The sequence below is a fragment of the Rhododendron vialii genome, chromosome 8a, assembly GCF_030253575.1.
Source record: "Rhododendron vialii isolate Sample 1 chromosome 8a, ASM3025357v1".
In the NCBI taxonomy this organism is placed as follows: domain Eukaryota; kingdom Viridiplantae; phylum Streptophyta; class Magnoliopsida; order Ericales; family Ericaceae; genus Rhododendron; species Rhododendron vialii.
Window position 1 is genome coordinate 25223159 of NC_080564.1, and position 18278 is coordinate 25241436.

Consider the following 18278-nt stretch of genomic DNA (forward strand, 5'->3'; position numbering starts at 1 on the left):
AAAAGGATTGTCTAACAATCAATTTGAAGCGTATATCCAAATGACGAATTCACAACATAATTGCATCTTTGATAGGGCTAAAGTTGCTTTTGTTGATTTTCTTGAAGTGGAACAATTTGAATGGATTTCCAGTGTTCATCTAGTGAATATTGTCAACAAGGTGAAGCATAAAGAGAAAAGATTATTGCACTAAAACTTTTTTTTGACAAATTTTTGGAGAAGTAAGAAGTTGAAATATTCCATGTTTCGTCGATGCTGTTGTTGTCAACTTACAACCAATTGGAAGATGGGACATGGATATTTTGAAGGTCAAGCAGAGTGGAGCACATTGTTGAATTTCGTGTTCGAGAAAATTAATTTGAAGTACAAATTGATGCAGACAAGTGCCAACGTGTGAAGTTGTTTCGAACAACTGGAACTTGAGGTCAAGTTCTTTTGAAGAAAAGAAGACTGATGTAGGACAAGATCGTAGGATTTTTTTATATTTTGGAAACCTTTATTTATGAATAATATTATTATGAAATTATATTTGCGCCACCTGTTTGCACGTGTCTTATTTTTTTAATTCCTAGTTTTTATAGGATTTATTATTCCCTTGTAGATTTTATTTCCTTGGAGATTTTATTTTCCTTTTTATTATGGTCTTGGTTTCCAAGTAATTGTTTTGTTTGATCTCCTTTCTAAGTAATTACCTTATTAATAGGACTCTTATTAGTATAAATATGGGTGTAAGTTATTCAATTATTAAACTTTTAAAGCTTTTAATCAATAATAATGCAGAGATTTTCTCTTTCTTTCTTGTGCGCAAGATTTGCTCGTTGCGACGAGTTATTTATGTCGTTTGGACTAGTACGCTAACTAGTCTCTCGTGAATTCCGCTTCGTCACCTTCTCTCTGCGCATGGTCTCTAAAAAGTTTTGATTCATTTATTACTCTCATTTCTTTTCTTTTCTTCTCTTTCTCTCTCTCTCTCTCTCTCTCTCTCTCTCTCTCTCTCTCTCTCTCTCTCATTACACCAAAAACTTCACTCAAGACCCAAACTAAACAAACTAATAGATTCCCGAACTTTAAAATTTTAAAATCTTGTTATTCATAGTTTGGGCCCGAGTTCACAAAATTTTGGTTCCGTTCCTGCCCTCTCTTTTGAGGTGGCATGGTTGTGGTCAAATGTTTGTTGGTTTTTGAATTTCAAAAGTAATGTTTCGAAATGGCAGTTAATGTTGCTGGGCTTGTCGAGCATGATTTGATTTGAGTTGCCCTTCACTAACAGTTCGAAGTTCGTGGCAGGGGTTTAAGAGCACAGCCCCGCGACCTAAACCGTGGTATTAAGGTTTTTTTTTTTGTTGCTCGGCAAAACGAAACTTTTTATTAATCTCGAAGGGGTACATCGAGGAAAAGGAAAAAGAAAAAATAGCACATCATCCAACAGAGAGTTGGACGACAACACCTCAAATGGAAGTTACAATTTCAGGCTACGAATCCCGTCCAAATACCCCTTGAAATCCTCCACCAAGTAAGCGTTGATGTCCTGCTTAGTCCTCATCCTCATCGCCACCCTTGTTTTGATTAAGTTCGCAACCTCCGAGACCCTCGTAGGGGCATTGTTAAAAACATAATCATTCCGCACCAGTCATAGTGACCACAATGTTGCATACATACCAGTTTCCTAGATGTCTTTTTCTAAATTACGAAAGTTGGTTCCCAAGCCACCAGTTTGCCAAGGCCTCTACCGATGAGGGACATACCCATTTAACACGCCACCAATCCAAAATCAAGGACCAAATAGCCCACGAAAATCGACAGTGGAGAAATAAATGTTGAGGAGTTTCACTGTACAAAGAGCAAAAGGGACATACCAAAACATAGGTGTCTGTAATAATGTTTCGACTATGTAGAACCGACCTTGTTGCCACCCGCTCCTGAACAACCATCCACGTAAAAATTTCCACATTTGGAGGACTTAAATTTCTCCACAATGAACCCAACACGGAGCTTCTTGACTGACTCAGCACCTCCCCATGTTTATAAGCTGATTTCACTGTGAAGCATCTATCTGCTGACCAAATCCAAGGTAAACCATCAGGTTTAGAGGGATCCAAAGTCACGTTTTGTAGCCTTAGTTCTAACTCCTCCTTTTGTATATTCTCCCAGTCAAATAAACTTCTTCTAAACTTCAAATTTCATCTTCCATTATCCAAAGCCTCCCCCAAAGAACTAACCATCTACCCTTGCTGTTTGGACGCTGAAAATAGCCGTGGATATTCCTCTTTGAGACATTTATTTCCCAGCCAGACGTGAATCCAAAAGGAAGTTTGAACCCCTAAATTAACCTGCACCCGAAATCCCTCTTGAATAGTCCTTCCAATACACGAATCAATGTCCCCAATGGAGCAAATGTCTCTCCAAATGTTAGAAACTGAGCCAGAGCTCAGAACGTAAGCCAACCAACAACATTGGTCTAGGTTGTATTTTCCTCTAGTGACTTTTACCCAAAAGGACTCATTGTCTCTACTAAACCTTCACCAACACTTAGCCAAAAGTGCCATATTTTGTTGCATCAGTTTCTTCACCCGTAAGCCCCCAACTGATTTACATTTGGAAATCCATTCCCATTTGACTAAGTGTACCTTCTTTTTCTCCACTGTGTCTCCCAAAAAAAAAAATGCCTCTACATCTGTAGGGAGGTATTCCCGAACAGGTCCAAAACGAGTCCGAGCACGGTCAAAGAAAAGGTCAACGCGCTATGGACCAGTGATATGAGAAGTCAATGGTCCAGAGAGGTTGTACGATTCTCGGTGCAATAACACGAGACGTTATTGGACCAAATACAAGGGAAATGACATGAGATGCCACTGTTCAAGAAAATTGTTCGGCAAGAGAGAGCCGAACAGGAGGAGAGCTCCTTAGAAAGGATATGGTACAAATTGTTTCCTTAGGACCAGTTACATGTGAAGTAACTGGTCCAGGTCGTCTGTTCGGCCATGAGATGGCCGAACAAAGAGAGAAGTCCTATTAGAGGGAAAATTCTAGAAGGATCCAGAATCACTGGTATTCCGTTAAGGGATGAGATCCCAAGAAAATAGGATCTAAGAAAGATACCCAACGAGTATGGGATGTTCGGCTTGATATGGAAAGAATCCTACAAGGATTAAGGAAATAAACTGATAAGGGAACGAGAATCCAAGAGATCCTAGTTTTTCTATACGAGTTAGGAAACCTAGGGCAATATGGATACTTGGGCAGTAAGCATCCATGAATCTATAACTATAAGGTAAACCTAGAGGTAAAAGGTACGCAAGACATTGCATTCATACGTGACTTCCTATTGATATTTAGGGTTTATTGCTAGTACGTGATACTAACAAAGGCATCGGAGGGCCTTTGCCACGAAAGGCAAAGGTGCACTCACTCCTTGTCTGTTTTGCAGGACAAGGGTTTCATCGACAAATTAGGGTTACGTTCAAGAGGCACGTGAAGCCGCTGCATTCCAGTGCTGTTCAGAGCACTACTTGAATTTGTCCACCTACAATTGGCGCCGTCTGTGGGAAACGAAAGAGTTCCCTTTGAAATACGACCATGGTGGAAGTAGATCCAGCAACACCACACGATCCGAAGGACATGTTAATTGGAGGAGGGGATAAGTCTCCACCCGGGGCTCCGAGAAAGCCCGAAGGAGGACACAAGAGGACCACGAGTAAGGGCCACCCCCTTACCATCCACGGCGACTCCAAAAATAGAGATGGGGAGACGGCATCGAAGTCCACGAGAAGGACTAAATCCCATCGAGGGGATGAATCAATTGCACACTCCAGGAGTGTATACCGTAGCGAGGACGTTCTTGATAAGAAGAGACAAGAAATTGAGGAATATGCTCGTTTGATCAAAAAACGAGAACATGAGATCAGAGAACTAGAGAGGATCAGGGAACATCCGGAGGACTCCGGACTATCTTGAAGAAATTCTAGAGGCAGTGAATTGCTTTGGTACAGTACAAAAAGGCTCCTTCACGAGGAAGAAGGAGCAGAAGCAGAAGTCTGACCCCAAGGCGACATAAAGCTTCTCCACGAAAAGGAAGGAGCAAGATCCGAACACCCGAGCGAAGGAGGGTATCTCCGAGAAAGAGGAGAAGCAGAGGTTGAAGCTCTACCCCCGAGGAGGAAGGGAGTAGGAAACATCATAGGGACAGGTACGAGAGACCTGATTCCGATTGGGAAAGAACTAGATCCAAAAAAGGACCAGAGGATGAAACCATGACTGCACGGAAAGCACTTCAGAATATAGCATCCTCTCCTTTTGCAAAAAAGTTACAGGAGGCTAGATTGCCGACCAGGGTAAAGCACGGAACGTTCATCCTCTACGAGACAGATGCTGATCCCGTGGCCCATATATAGCATTACCAGCAAGCAATGTTTATGCATGAAGGAGATGATGCAATCATGTGCAAGATGTTCCCATCGAGTTTAGGGAAGGTTGCTTTGTCTTGGTTTCACAGATTGGGCTCACGCTCCATCCGAACATGGGTGCAGTTGGCCGAGGAATTCACTGCACGGTTCTTGACGAGCAGGAAAGCTCCTAAAACCTTTGAGAGTCTTTCTTTTATGAAGCAAGGAGAGGACGAGCCGATCAGGACTTATGCAAAGAAGTACTGGGAAACCTTCAACGAGATTGAATGTTGTAGTGAAGAATACGCAATAGCCACGTTCAAAACAGGCTTACCTGTTCGGGGGGAACTGCGTAAGTCTCTAAACATTAGTCCCGTGCAGACATTGGCAAAATTGATGGAGAGAATTGAGCAGCACGCCAGGAACGAGGATGACATTCTACGAGAGGATGGTAAGTTGGCCATCGAGCAAGTAAAGGGGCCTATAAAGAAAGCTGACAAGCCAGAGCCCAAAACTTATCGTGAAAGAAAAGATTATGGGCAGGCAAAGAAAGAGCAGTACAAGGATAAACAAGCCCCGGATCCCAAGTCATTCTTTTCAATAAACACGGTTTGGAAAGAGCCCATTTATAGAATTCTTTATCGAATAAAGAATCAGCCCTATTTCAAATGGCCTTCAACTCTAGGTGGGAATAAAGATGCAAAGCGTGCTACGAATCAGCACTGCAGCTATCATAAAGAGTGGGGCCATATGACAGAAGATTGTGAGATGTTTAAACGGCATCTTGACGATCTGGTCTCGCGAGGTTATCTCAAAGAATTTATCCAAGAAGATCTCAAGGATAAAGAAAAAGCAATGGAATTGGATTACGAACAGAATCCAAATGGAGTAATCCATATGATACATGGATTAGCTGAGCCTTATACGAGAAATGAGGTGAGATTGCTTCAGAGACAGATTAAACACGACCAACATGTGATGCAGTTGGGAAAGAAGAGAGGGCGTAGCGAAGAGGCATGCAACGAAGGCATAGTTTTTTCAGATGAAGATCTGGGAGGAGTCCAGGTACCTCACAATGACACATTGGTCATAACCCTACGAGTTGGGGAATATGATATGGAAAGAATCCTGGTGGATTCAGGGAGTTGCACCGAAGTGCTATACTACGATGCATTCAAGAAACTGGGGCTCACTCAAGAAGACTTGGTACAATCAGTAACTCCCTTGGTCGGATTTGGAGCAGGAGTAGTTTGGCCCTTAGGCAAGGTAACTCTGCCTGTTCGGGCTGGGACAGTGGTGCTACGAACCGACTTCTTAGTGGTGGATGTACCGTCTTCCTATAACGTGATTATAGGGAGAACATGGTTGCACAAGATGAGGGCAGTCTCTTCAACTTTCCATCAGATGGTAAAGTTCCCAGGGTCTAATGGGATTGAGCACATCAAAGGTAACCAAAAGGTAGCTCAACAATGTTTAGTATCCATCGTAAAACGCATCCAAAATGCCCACCCTATCAATTCAGTAGAAATCCCCGATCAGCCGACCATCGAGGATATCGGAAGGGATCCAACCGAAAGGGTAGTTGAAAGTTTAAAGAAAATACAGATCAACGAGATTGATCTTGATAGGTATTTTTTAATTGGGGAATCACTGCCAGCAGACGAAGAGACTGAATTGATAAGTTTCTTAAAGACTTATATCGACGTATTTGCCTGGACACCAGAAGAAATGCCTGGGGTAAGTGCAGACGTAATCTGCCACCATTTAAACGTTGATCCTCAGCATAAGCCAATCATTCAGAAAAAATGGAGGGCAGCCGTGCAGCATGTGGATGCAGTAATCGAAGAGGTCGATCATCTGTTGGAGGCCAAAGCAATACGTGAAGTCTATTACCCAGAATGGTTATCCAACACTGTTGTGGTGAAGAAAAAGAATGGAAAGTGGCGAGTCTGCGTAGACTTCACAGATCTGAACAAAGCCTGTCCAAAGGATAGCTTTCCACTTCCAAGGATAGACCAACTCGTTGATGCCACTGCAGGGTACGAACGAATGAGTTTTCTCGATGCATATCGAGGATATCATCAAATTGCCATGTTTGGGCCAGATCAGGAGAAGACTTCTTTTATTACACCACGAGGGTTGTACTGCTATAATGTCATGCCCTTTGGATTGAAGAATGCAGGGGCAACGTATCAGAGACTGGCAACCATCATGTTCAGAAAATTGCTCGGCAAAACTATGAAGGTTTACATAGATGACATGGTGGTGAAAAGTAAAGCTGGGCAAGGCCATATTGCAGATTTGAGAAAAGCTTTTGAGATTTTGAGGAAATACAAGTTAAAACTCAACGCCTCGAAGTGTGCGTTTGGAGTCGGTTCTGGAAAGTTTTTGGGCCATCTTGTAACTCTAAGGGGAATAGAGGCGAATCCCGACCAAATAAAGGCCTTACAAAATCTGGAAAGTCCTCGGACAACGAAAGAAGTCCAACGATTGACTGGGATGGCAGCAGCTCTTAATCGATTTATTAGCCGGTCAAGTGACAAGTGCAGACCTTTCTTTCAGCTGTTAAAGAAAAGGGAAGGGTTCAAATAGGGAGCAGAATGTGAACAGGCCTTCCAGGATCTGAAGGGATATTTGGCCTCTCCTCCCCTTCTTTCGACTCCAGAGCTAGGTGAGTCCCTAGTTTTATACTTAGCTGTTTCTGAGCATGCTGTGAGTGCAGTCCTCTTGAGAAACAAGGGATCCGAGCAAATCCCTGTTTATTATGTGAGCAAAACATTGTTAGATGCGGAAACAAGATATCTGCCCCTCGAGAAATTAGTCCTGGCATTAAGGACAGCAACGAGAAAATTGCCACATTATTTCCAGAGTCATGAAGTTGTGGTTTACACTGAGTTCCCGTTAAAATCACTGCTACAAAAGGCAGACTTCTCGGGAAGGATCTCAACTTGGTCCGTAGAGTTGAGCCAATACGACATTGATTATCAGCCGCGCACAGCAATCAAAGGTCAAGTGTTGGCTGATTTTGTGGCAGAATTCTCACCCACAGTAGCACCTTTGCCTTCTACGAGAAAGGAGCATGAAGCAACGCCACCTGTAACGAAGAAACAGGAATCAGCCGAACAAGATCCCTTGGAATGGAAGCTGTTTGTTGATGGGTCAGCTTGCAACACCGGTTCAGGAATTAGAGTTGTTCTTTTACCCCCTGAAGGATCAATGTTGGAACTATCTGTTCGGCTAGGGTTCAATGCATCAAACAACGTGGCAGAGTACGAGGCACTCTTAGCTGGTTTGAGAAGTGCAAAAACCCTAAAAGCAAAACGTGTTAGGGTGTATTCTGATTCACAACTCGTAGTCCATCAACTATCCGGGCAATATGAAACCCGAAGCGAGAAGATGGCGGCCTATGTACAAGTGACCAGAGATCTGCTCGATACCTTCGAAAGGGTGTTTATTGAGCAGATAAGTTCTGGAAAGAATGCTCATGCAGATTCATTGGCATGGTTAGCCGCAGCTGTACCATTTGAGTTTAAAAGGAAAATAGCCGTGGAGTATTTGACTGAGCCGAGCATTGGGAGAACCGTGGAGATGGTCTTGGACGTGAACCAAGGACCAAGTTGGATGGACCCAATTGTGGAGTTTTTACGAGATGAAACACTCCCTTTGGACAAAAAGGAGGCTCACAAAATAAGGACCAAATCTGCTCGGTTCTGGTTATCCCCAGAGGGAAAACTGTATAGGAAGTCTTTTACAGGACCCTACTTGCTTTGTGTGCATCCTGAGATGGTGGAAAAGTTCCTCCACAAAATTCATGAGGGAACTTGTGGAAGCCATGCTGGTGGCCGGTCCATAGCCCACCGAGCAATCACCCAAGGATATTAGTGGCCGTACATGCAAGAAGATGCTAAGGTGTACGTTAAAATTTGTGAGAAGTGTCAGAAATTTTCACCAATGATTCGAACACCAGCCGAGGACCTGGTGCCGCTGACAAGTCCCTGGCCGTTTGCTCAATGGGGAATGGACATAGTAGGTCCACTACACAAAGCAATTGGGAATCGAAAATTCCTACTAGTTGCAACAGATTACTTCACTAAGTGGATCGAGGCAGAGCCATTAGCCAAGATCACTGAACCTATGATAGAAAGGTTCATGTGGAAGAGCATCATAATTCGCTTTGGGGTACCTTATTCGTTGATTACAGACAATGGGTCACAATTTCAGAAGAAGTTCAAAACTTTCTGTACCCAGTATGGGATAAGAAATTATTACTCAACTCCAGCCTACCCTCAAAGCAACGGACAAGCAGAGGCTTCAAACAAAACAATTCTTGATGGGATTAAGAAACGTTTGGATAAGGCAAAGGGGAAATGGCCTGATGAATTGCCAATGGTTCTATGGGCATACCGAACAATGCCTAGGAGGTCTACGGGAGAGACCCCCTATTCATTAGCATATGGAACAGAGGCTGTTATTCCATTGGAAATAGGTCTGCCGACCAACAAGACCACTTTGGTTGAAAGTGGAGGAAATGACAGAGCCTTGGAGATTGAGTTAGACTTTGCCGAGGAATGACGAGAGCGGGCCCTGGTGCACTTGGCCTCATACCAAGAGCAGCTCATCAAAAGTCATAACAAGAATGTACACCCTCGAGAGTTTGGTATTGGAGACCTTGTGCTACGAAAAGTGCTCGGCAATACTAAAGTGGCTAATGAGGGAAAGCTAGGGGCAAATTGGGAGGGCCCATATCGAGTTACAGAAATCGCGGGCATTGGGGCTTATCGATTGGCAGACTTGGATGGGAACCCAGTGCCAAGACCTTGGAATGTCCATAATCTGAGAAAGTTTTTTATATGAATAAATTTTTCTTTATGCACATCGTGATTGTGTGAGAGTTACGAATAAAACTCTCTTGTGTTCTAGTTTTGTTATTTTAGTTGCAAGGGGTACGAGTAACGCCCTCTTGAGTTTTACAGTTCACGAATGAAGTTACTTTTTTAGTATAACTGCTGTTTTCTTGGTATTTGTTTTAAATACGAATTACGAAATTAGTTTCCCTCATTCGTATTGGGGAGCAGGGTATAGAATATCCATTTAAGTACGCGACACTTAAACACAAGTTCGAAACACTTGTGTAAATTTCAAACATTTAAGTACGTGAAACTTAAACGCAAGTACGAAACACTTGTGAGAACGCAAGTACGAAATACTTGTGAATTGTTCTAAGTACGTGAAGCTTAAACGAATACAAGTAAGACAACATTCAAGTACGAGAAACTTAGACCCTTGAGATGCATATGAATACATGCATAGAGCATACGAGAATATGCACAAACAGTTATGCATAGAGCATACGAGAATATGCACAAACAGTTCAAAGCATACGAGAATATGCACAAACTTGGAAGCATAAAAGTATATGCATAAGTACGTGAAACTTCAAACGTACGGGAAACTTACAAATCAAAGACAAGTACGAAATACTAAAAGAGTTTTCAACACAGTATTCTGACATCACAAAACCACAAACAGGTGGCAAAACAGATTGTCAAAAACATGACGATTGAATTTATTCGTCTTCTGTGAGATCTTGAACAGTTGCAGGAGTAGTTGTAGGAGCTGCTGGTGCAGTCAACTCTTCTGTGGTATTCTCATCTTCAAGTGGACCACCACTGACTTCCTTTTGGCCAGGGTTGGTCATATCATTCTGTGGCTCAACTGCAGAAACAGGTTGCTCGGACACGTTCACCGCCTGCTGTTCATCTCTCTCCTCTGAAATATCTTCCTCACAGCTAACAGCAGCACTTGGTAGTTCAATGTTAGTCCAGAGCGGAGATGACTCAAGAATCTCAGCCTTTGCAAGGCAAGCTGTCCAGGATGCCACCCATATTTGGTCTTGAATCCCAGACATCTGGTTCGTGTAGCTGTCTGTAGCTACTTTGATCCCCTCATTGTATCCCTTATCAAATGCAGCTTTGGCTTCAGTCTGGCTTGTTTCAAGTTCTTTCAACGTTTGTGCGAGACTGTCCTCAGCCCCCTTCAGTTGTCCTTTCAACCCATCTGCTACCCCCAAGGCCTGGTTTCTTTCTCTCTCAAGCCTGATGATGGTACGTTGAAGCTTGGTGTTCTCACTTACAAGCTTAACACGTTGGGGCTCAGACTGGCTAAGCTTTTGAGCCATGGCCACCATTTTTTGCATCACCTGGAACGTTCAAAACAGTTAAACATGGATACCAAACGCTATGGTATGCTATGGTTTACAAAGCGAAATTTTACCTTGGCATTGTGAGACATGAATGAGCTTAGCAGGTTGTCAGGCGAGCTTGCAACCTCCTTCTGCATGTCTCCTGGCAGCAGAAAGGCTTGGGACAGGGCAAGGGCAGTGCCTTCTGACTCAACACTGTCCCGAGCAGTGATAGCTCGGCTCCCGTGCGAGAACGGAGGAGCCCAGATAGGAGCAGGAGATGAAGAGGATGGTGGGGGTCTTTCCTGGGATTTTTCCACTCGTTGACGTTTTTCTCTGTGGAGGGCTTCGATTTCTTCTAGAGAAAATCCAGGAGGAGCGTCAGTTTGAGTCTGGATACGATGGCCACGACCTTGACCACCTTGGCCCCGAACAGTACCACGACCCCGACCAGGAATGGTGAGGAGGCTGCCTAAGTCAATTGGCCGGTTCATCTCTGAAGGTGAGAGGGTATGGCCGCTGGAAGACGAGTTGGATGTGGAACTGGAAGCTTCCTCAGCAAGAGGGATTGGTTCGTCAGAGATTGGAGGAGTCCGTGAACGCCTCTCTTCTTGTTCAGGGACTGGTGACCAGCTACTGCAGGGATGTCAGCTGCATGGGTACGCCGATCAATAAAACCCCCGTATGATGCTTTGTAGCTGAGTAGTACCTGAGCCGCTCTTGCTCGGCCAGCAAGGTATGTCCCTTCACCGTTGAAAGCAAGTGCTCGTCTGATATCAGCTACATGCACTTGAGGGGTTATGATATTATAACCTCGGTTAATATTTGATGCTGAAACAAAGCAAAGCACAAATAAATTAGAAGCACGAAAAAGCTTTTCCTATGACAAAGGGGAAAATATATGAATTAAGGGGAAAGCACTAACGTGGGCTCCCGAATATGTGAGGGGCATGGAAGCCAATCACTTGGCCGTCCTCATTTCTGGGTTCGAAGTTGCCCGTAACGATCAGAAAGTCGTCGTCATCCCCTCGAGCAGAGTCAGGGAGTTCAAGGACTAGCTTCTTTCTAGAATCCCTACTTTTCAAATAATATGTAAGGGCATCCCCGGTCCTGGAGATACTATATAAATAGTTAATGTCGTATAAACTTAGAAAAGTCCCTAACATCTGGTTTAGGGCATTTATGCCCATAACTACTCGAAAGAAATTTGCAGAAACCTGCATTGGCGAAAGCCTGTAATATGCTAAGACTTGGCGGAGCAGAGGGGCTAAGGGAAACCTAACTCCGCCTTCAACGACGGCTACTACTGGAATGTGAAGGGTGTCGAAATCAAAGCTTTCACGAATGGCATCCTCAGGAGCCAAAACAGTAGCTACGTTGTCAGGAATCCCATATCGAGATCTGAAACTAGCCATGGTTTGAGGAGTATTACAGTGTCTCCGAAATCTTCCCATTACCAGAAAGGTTTTTGGGGTTCTTTGAAGTATAAAGAAAAGGGGACGATGAAACCCTAACAAGAGTTTGTAAACAATCCACCAAGAGAAATGGAGCAGTAAGGAGAGGAATAGTGACTTACGAAAATAGTCGATTGAATCCCTAAGAGCAGAAAGGAGGAGGTCTTGAAATGATGAACAGAGCTTCAATGGCGGGTAAAACTTAAAATCGTCTCTTTCTGCAAAGGGAGTCTAAGAGAGAGATTGGGGTTTTTGAAAATGGGACGAAAACCCAAAAATACCCTACAAGTTGGTGGCGTACGTGAAACGTCACCCCAGACGCCTTTTGAGCGTTCCGTTTCCCAGAAAACACGTCTGTCCGTATTAAATATGAGTAATACAATGATCGACACGTGTAAAGATTAGGGCTAAAAAGCCTGTGACGGCCAGATGAAAAGATGTTTGCGCCTTGATAAAATGATGAAACATTGCACCAATATATGAAATAGGGTACAGAGACACAATGAATTTGCTCGGTAAAAGAGCTTTACTCGTCATCTGAGTAAAATATAAACGAGTAAAAGCTGGGTCGCAATTGTAGGGAGGTATTCCCGAACAGGTCCAAAACGAGCCCGAGCACGGTCAAAGAAAAGGTCAACGCGCTATGGACCAGTGATATGAGAAGTCAATGGTCCAGAGAGGTTGTACGATTCTCGGTGCAATAACACGAGACGTTATTGGACCAAATACAAGAAAAATGACATGAGATGCCACTGTTCAAGAAAATTGTTCGGCAAGAGAGAGCCGGACAGGAGGAGAGCTCCTTAGAAAGGATATGGTACAAATTGTTTCCTTAGGACCAATTACATGTGAAGTAACTGGTTCAGGTCGTTTGTTCGGCCATGAGATGGCCGAACAAAGAGAGAAGTCCTATTAGAGGGAACATTCTAGAAGGGTCCAGAATCACTGGTATTCCGTTAAGGGATGAGATCCCAAGAAAATAGGATCTAAGAAAGATACCCAACGAGTATGGGATGTTCGGCTTGATATGAAAAGAATCCTACAAGGATTAAGGAAATAAACTGATAAGGGAACGAGAATCCAAGAGATCCTAATTTTCCTATACGAGGTAGGAAACCTAGGGCAATATGGATACTTGGGCAGTAAGCATCCATGAATCTATAAATATAAGGTAAACCTAGAGGTAAAAGGTACGCAAGACATTGCATTCATACGTGACTTCCTATTGATATTTAGGGTTTATTGCTAGTACGTGATACTAACAAAGGCATCGGAGGGCCTTTGCCACGAGAGGCAAAGGTGCACTCACTCCTTGTCTGTTTTGCAGGACAAGGGTTTCATTGACAAATTAGGGTTACGTTCAAGAGGCACGTGAAGCTGCTGCATTCCAGTGCTGTTCAGAGCACTACTTGAATTTGTCCACCTACAACATCTTCTCTAACATTTTAGCAACAGCCACCAGCATCTTAAACAATGACATAAAATAGATAGGAAGAGTGTTCATGTTGGAGTTGAGAAGGGTAAGGCGACCTCCAGTGGACATACATCTACCACTCCACACATTCAGCTTCTGTTGTGTTCTATCAATGACAGGCTCCCATGTTTTAATCCTCCGCGGATTAGCACCTAGAGGTAGGCCAAGATACTTAATAGGCATAGACCCTGCTTTGCACCCCATTACATGAGCAAGGGCAACCACGTCTTATTGTTGGACCTTAACACCGCAAAGAGAGCTTTTGGAAAAATTTATCTTTCGGCCTGACATTAACTGGAAACACCTCAAAATCCTTTTGATATTTTTCATTTCCTGTATATCATTATTACAGAAAATTATTGTATCGTCCGCAAATTGAAGGTGAGAAATCATTACCCCATTTTTTCCAAGCTTTACCCCGTTGATGAGCTCTCTGTCCCTAGCTCTTTCCAGCATAATGTTAAGAGCCTCGGCTACTATTGAACAGAAAAGGGGATAAGGGATCTCCTTGTCTAATCCCTTTTTGAGTTTGAAATTCCTTTGTTGTTGAGCCATTAATCAAAACTGACATCGAAACAGAAGAGATACACTCTTTAATCCACTCACACCACAGCCCAACTTTCCCAACATGTCTAACAGAAATCCCCAATTCACACAGACATAAGCTCTTTCAAAGTCGAGTTTGAGAATCAGCCCTCCACGCGTACTTTGTTTCCAACTGTGGATGGCCTCATTGGCAATAAGAACCCCATCAAGAATCTATTTGCCCTCAACAAAAGCCACCTGAGCCTCCCCAATTAGACTCGACAGAAACTGTTTTATCCTATTAGCCAATACCTTCGATAAAATCTTGTAGATGCAACCCACCATGCTAATAGGTCTGTAATCCTTAAAAGTTGTAGGGCAGTCAACCTTAGGGATCAAGGAGATAAAGGTTGAGTTTATACCTTTAGTAAGCCTTCCATTCTCATGGAATTCCGCAAAAATCTTTCATAAAACTCCAACATTTCTTCACAAAGGAGAAATTGAACCCATCCACCCCAGGACCTTTGAGGCTATTGCAATCTTTCAGTACAACCACTATCTCCCCTTCCTCAAATTGTTTTTCAAGTTGCATAGCTACATCCGAATTCAAGCGTCTATTAAAGGAGCCACCCAAAATAGTTCGAAATCTCCTTTCCTCTTTAAAATTGGAACGAAAATACACCACTGCTGCTTCCTTAATGTCTCCAAGTTCCTCTATTATGCTGCCATCCACCTTAACAAAGCCCACCATGTTCCTCTTGAATCTATAATTAGCGATGACTTGAAAAAATCTTGTATTTTTATCGCCCAATTTCAGCCATTTTACCCTCGACTTTTGTCTCCATAGAGATTCCGAGAGCCTTGACAACCTCCAGAATTCTGTTCTCGTCTTGCATCTTGTTGTTTTCTCCTCTTCAGTAAGGTGTCGTTCTTCTGCCAAAACATCAAGTTGGTGGAGAGCTGCCTCACATTCTTGTAGTGCACAATTTAAGTCGCCAAACTCCTCCTTGTTCCACACCCTCAACTTGTCTTTTATAGCCTTTAGTTTTTGTAAAAAAATGAATCCAGCCCACCCATTAATCTGGACCTCCTCCCATGTTTCTTTGGCAATCCTCATACAATTGGGGTTGGAAAGCCAAATATCCAAGAACCGGAAGGATCGGGGACCCCAATCTCTATCATCATCTAGGAGAACTACTGGACAATGATCAGAAATTGGATGTGGCAAGCCCTACTGAATAAATTTAAACCTATCCAACCACAGCTGAGATATCAAAAATCTGTCTAGGCGACTGTGGATGGCCTGATGTTGATAGTTGTTCCAAGTAAATTTCCTGCCAATCATAGGTAGATCAACCAATTCCATGTTGTTATAAAATTTTGAAAAATCCCTCATTCCCCTCTCCATTCTGGTACAGCCAACCCTTTCGTGCACTTCTTTAATCTCATTAAAATCCCCCCTTATACACCACGGGACTTGAGAATTCACTTTAAGCCCCAAAAGCACCTCCCACAATTTTCTTCAGTTACTGACCTCATTAGGTGCATAGATATTTACCAGGACACATGGTAAGGAGTTAAGAAGTACCTCTTCCCGGAGTACAAAAGATCTATGTGTAAGAACATTGGTAGCTTTGAAGATTTCAGTGTTCCACATAATAATGAGGCTCCCAGAAGCTCCTACCGAATTGGAGCTCACAAACTCCATCTTAAGACCACCCTTCCCCGCCCCACAATTTTTGGACGACACTCCTCTCCGCTGACTCCATCTTAGTTTCTTGCACAAATACCATATTAGGTTTTCTCTTCTTAATGAGTTTAGATAAGAACTTCTTCTTTACATCGCTCCCCAAACCTCTAATATTCCAAGAAATAATCTGCATTAAAACAAAACAAACACCCTTCTGGACCACCTCTAGATTAGTCAAAAAGACTAAATCCCACCCTCACCTTCTCGAAGGCGAGAAAACTCCTTATTTTCAAGTTCAATCATTTTCCTTAAAACCACATCATCGTTAGGTAAAAAATCAACATTTAACTCACCTCCAATTTGCATAGTGGCTCGGACCTCCTCTGCAATACGCAAATCACTCTGGATCGAATCTCCGGAAGAAGACAAAAACCCATCCACCAAGCTGGGCTCCCGGGACAGTTCCTCACGGATGCGGATGAGATTTGATAACTATCTTCTCCTCATTTTCCTACAAGCTGCATCATTCAAATCCACCAAAAGATGGATGCTAGGGAGTTGAGAACAACCCAGTACCCCCATCTCATTCTGAACTCTAGCTTCAAAATTATTCTGTAAAGAGGATTCGGGTTTACCACCTACCCGGCCTAGCTCCCCCATTTCCCCGGTCGGTGGTATTGGTAAAAGGCCCAAATCAAAGTGGGGAGAAGAATGAAGACCTTGGGCCAAATACCCCAGCCCATCCCCCACGTCCTTTTCTAGGCCCACAGAGTCCCCCACCACAGATTCAAAATCCTCTGAGCCGGCTATATCACTTGCCCTGTCAAGCATTAAATGCTTATCTGTAACATTAGACTTAGGGCCCCCAACCCCATCACATGTTTTGTCCTCCCCATGCAATGCTGCCGGCTCTGCTACTCTATTCAGTCGTAGGTTTTCACCTACCCCTTCTTTCCCATTGGTTGCTGTTACCTCAACGGACTGCATGACATCATCTACTTCTTCCTCCTCCAGCTCCATGCCATCCATCCTTTTCAACGGCCTCTTTTCTTCCAACCTCAACCCCAGATTAACCTCATCTGGATTAAAAAAAGATGACTCTTCAAAAATTTTAACATCATACATCACACTTTGCACTTCCAATTTGATCCACATATCAATTTTTGTAACCAGCTTTGTTGCTATTAAGACTTTTCCTTTCACAATATCTCTATCTTTCAACGTATTCTCCTCCACCATAATGAAGGAACCCCATAACTCTCATATCCGTTTGAAAGTGTTAGCATTCCAAGCATTGAGTGGCATCCCTTGACAGCTTAACCACACAAATCTTTCAAGACTCGCCGGTTCGTTCTGCCATGGTTTAACCTCATGAAACCACCTTTCCATCCATTGTCCCTCAATAACCTTATCCCTAGCCTCCTGACTTTGGACAGTGATGAGAATTGATCTACCCCCCAAAGCTCGGAATTGAGCATCCATATCGGTCTCCAACCTGAAACTGGCTTTCAAAGTCATCAATGGGACAACTCTGTTCATAATAGCCACCGCACTCCGGAAAAGCCACCCATTACCCTCGGGTTGGATGTGGAGAGTGATGCTCTGTTCCTCAGTCCTATCAGGGTTAGATGTTTCATCATTTAGAGCTTGAGCATAAGACACACCTTGGCCTTTTCGAATCCAAGCTTGTGGAGGTCCCGCCTTGTCCCCATCCTCATATTTAAGACTGGAATTAGCTCCTTTGCTAGGCGAAACCTTACTGACATGGAATCTGGGCACCATCGGGTTCGTACGCCCTGCCATATGACCAAAGCATGCCTCCTTGATAAACAAACGTTTGTCTTCCACCCACACCCCATTCATTCTCGAGACTGCCATGCCAGCAGATACATGACAGTCATACCTGACAAATACGAACTTGTTTCCCGTACGTTTGCTCCTCTTCCATGGAATAAATGCATCCATATCCACTCCAAACTTATTAAATGTACTCTGTAGCCACCTTTGGTCCTTCCTCTCAAGGATGTTGTCCACGAACAACGTAAAAAGCTCTTTAGATTTCAGCTTCTTCCCTGGCGAACTCCTGTGTTTCCTGATCATAGGGATCCACCCACCATCATCCCTTTCACCCCACGGACCACCATAACTGGACATTGTCGGTGATGGATATTTGTTGTTTTAGCTTTTGTAACGGATATAACCCTTAAATATTTGCTATATATACACAACTGCCGATGTATTCTTTCTTCATTCAAGCATAGTTGAAATTCACTACAAGAAATTTGGTCTTTTGTAATGCCCCGATTTTTGAAAATAAAATCGGAGGTTTTAAATAAAGATTTCTAAAAATTTATTGAATTTAAAATTCAAAATCCAAACTGGAAAATTCACCCTACAGTTTCTTCTATTACAAATTATCGTAGAAATACTGAAAATAGTCTTTATGGTAATAAACTAAACAAAATAACAGAACCATCTGTAGGTGGATAAATTCAAGTAGTGCTCTGAATAGTACTGGAATGCAACGGCTTTACGTGCCTCTTGAACAGAACCCTAATTTGTCAATGAAACC

General features: G+C 43.2%; 1 protein-coding gene across 1 annotated transcript; it reads right to left on the reverse strand.

Annotated features, from left to right (window-relative positions):
* Window positions 1-14458: 14458 nt before the first annotated feature.
* On the reverse strand, window positions 14459-15724 carry LOC131298697 (uncharacterized). The gene is made up of 2 exons (XM_058324174.1): window positions 15551-15724; window positions 14459-15247 (listed from the first exon to the last, which is right to left on the reverse strand). The coding sequence occupies exons 1-2, from the start codon at window positions 15722-15724 to the stop codon at window positions 14459-14461; spliced, it is 963 nt and encodes a 320-aa protein (XP_058180157.1).
* Window positions 15725-18278: the final 2554 nt, after the last annotated feature.

Coding starts and splice junctions, on each gene's coding strand:
- LOC131298697 (XM_058324174.1), bottom strand. CDS start 15,724: ATGGAGTTTGTGAGCTCCAATTCGGTAGGAGCTTCTGGGAGCCTCATT. Junction 15,248..15,550: donor ATATCTATGCACCTAATGAG/GTCAGTAACTGA, acceptor TTTATTCAGTAG/GGCTTGCCACATCCAATTTC.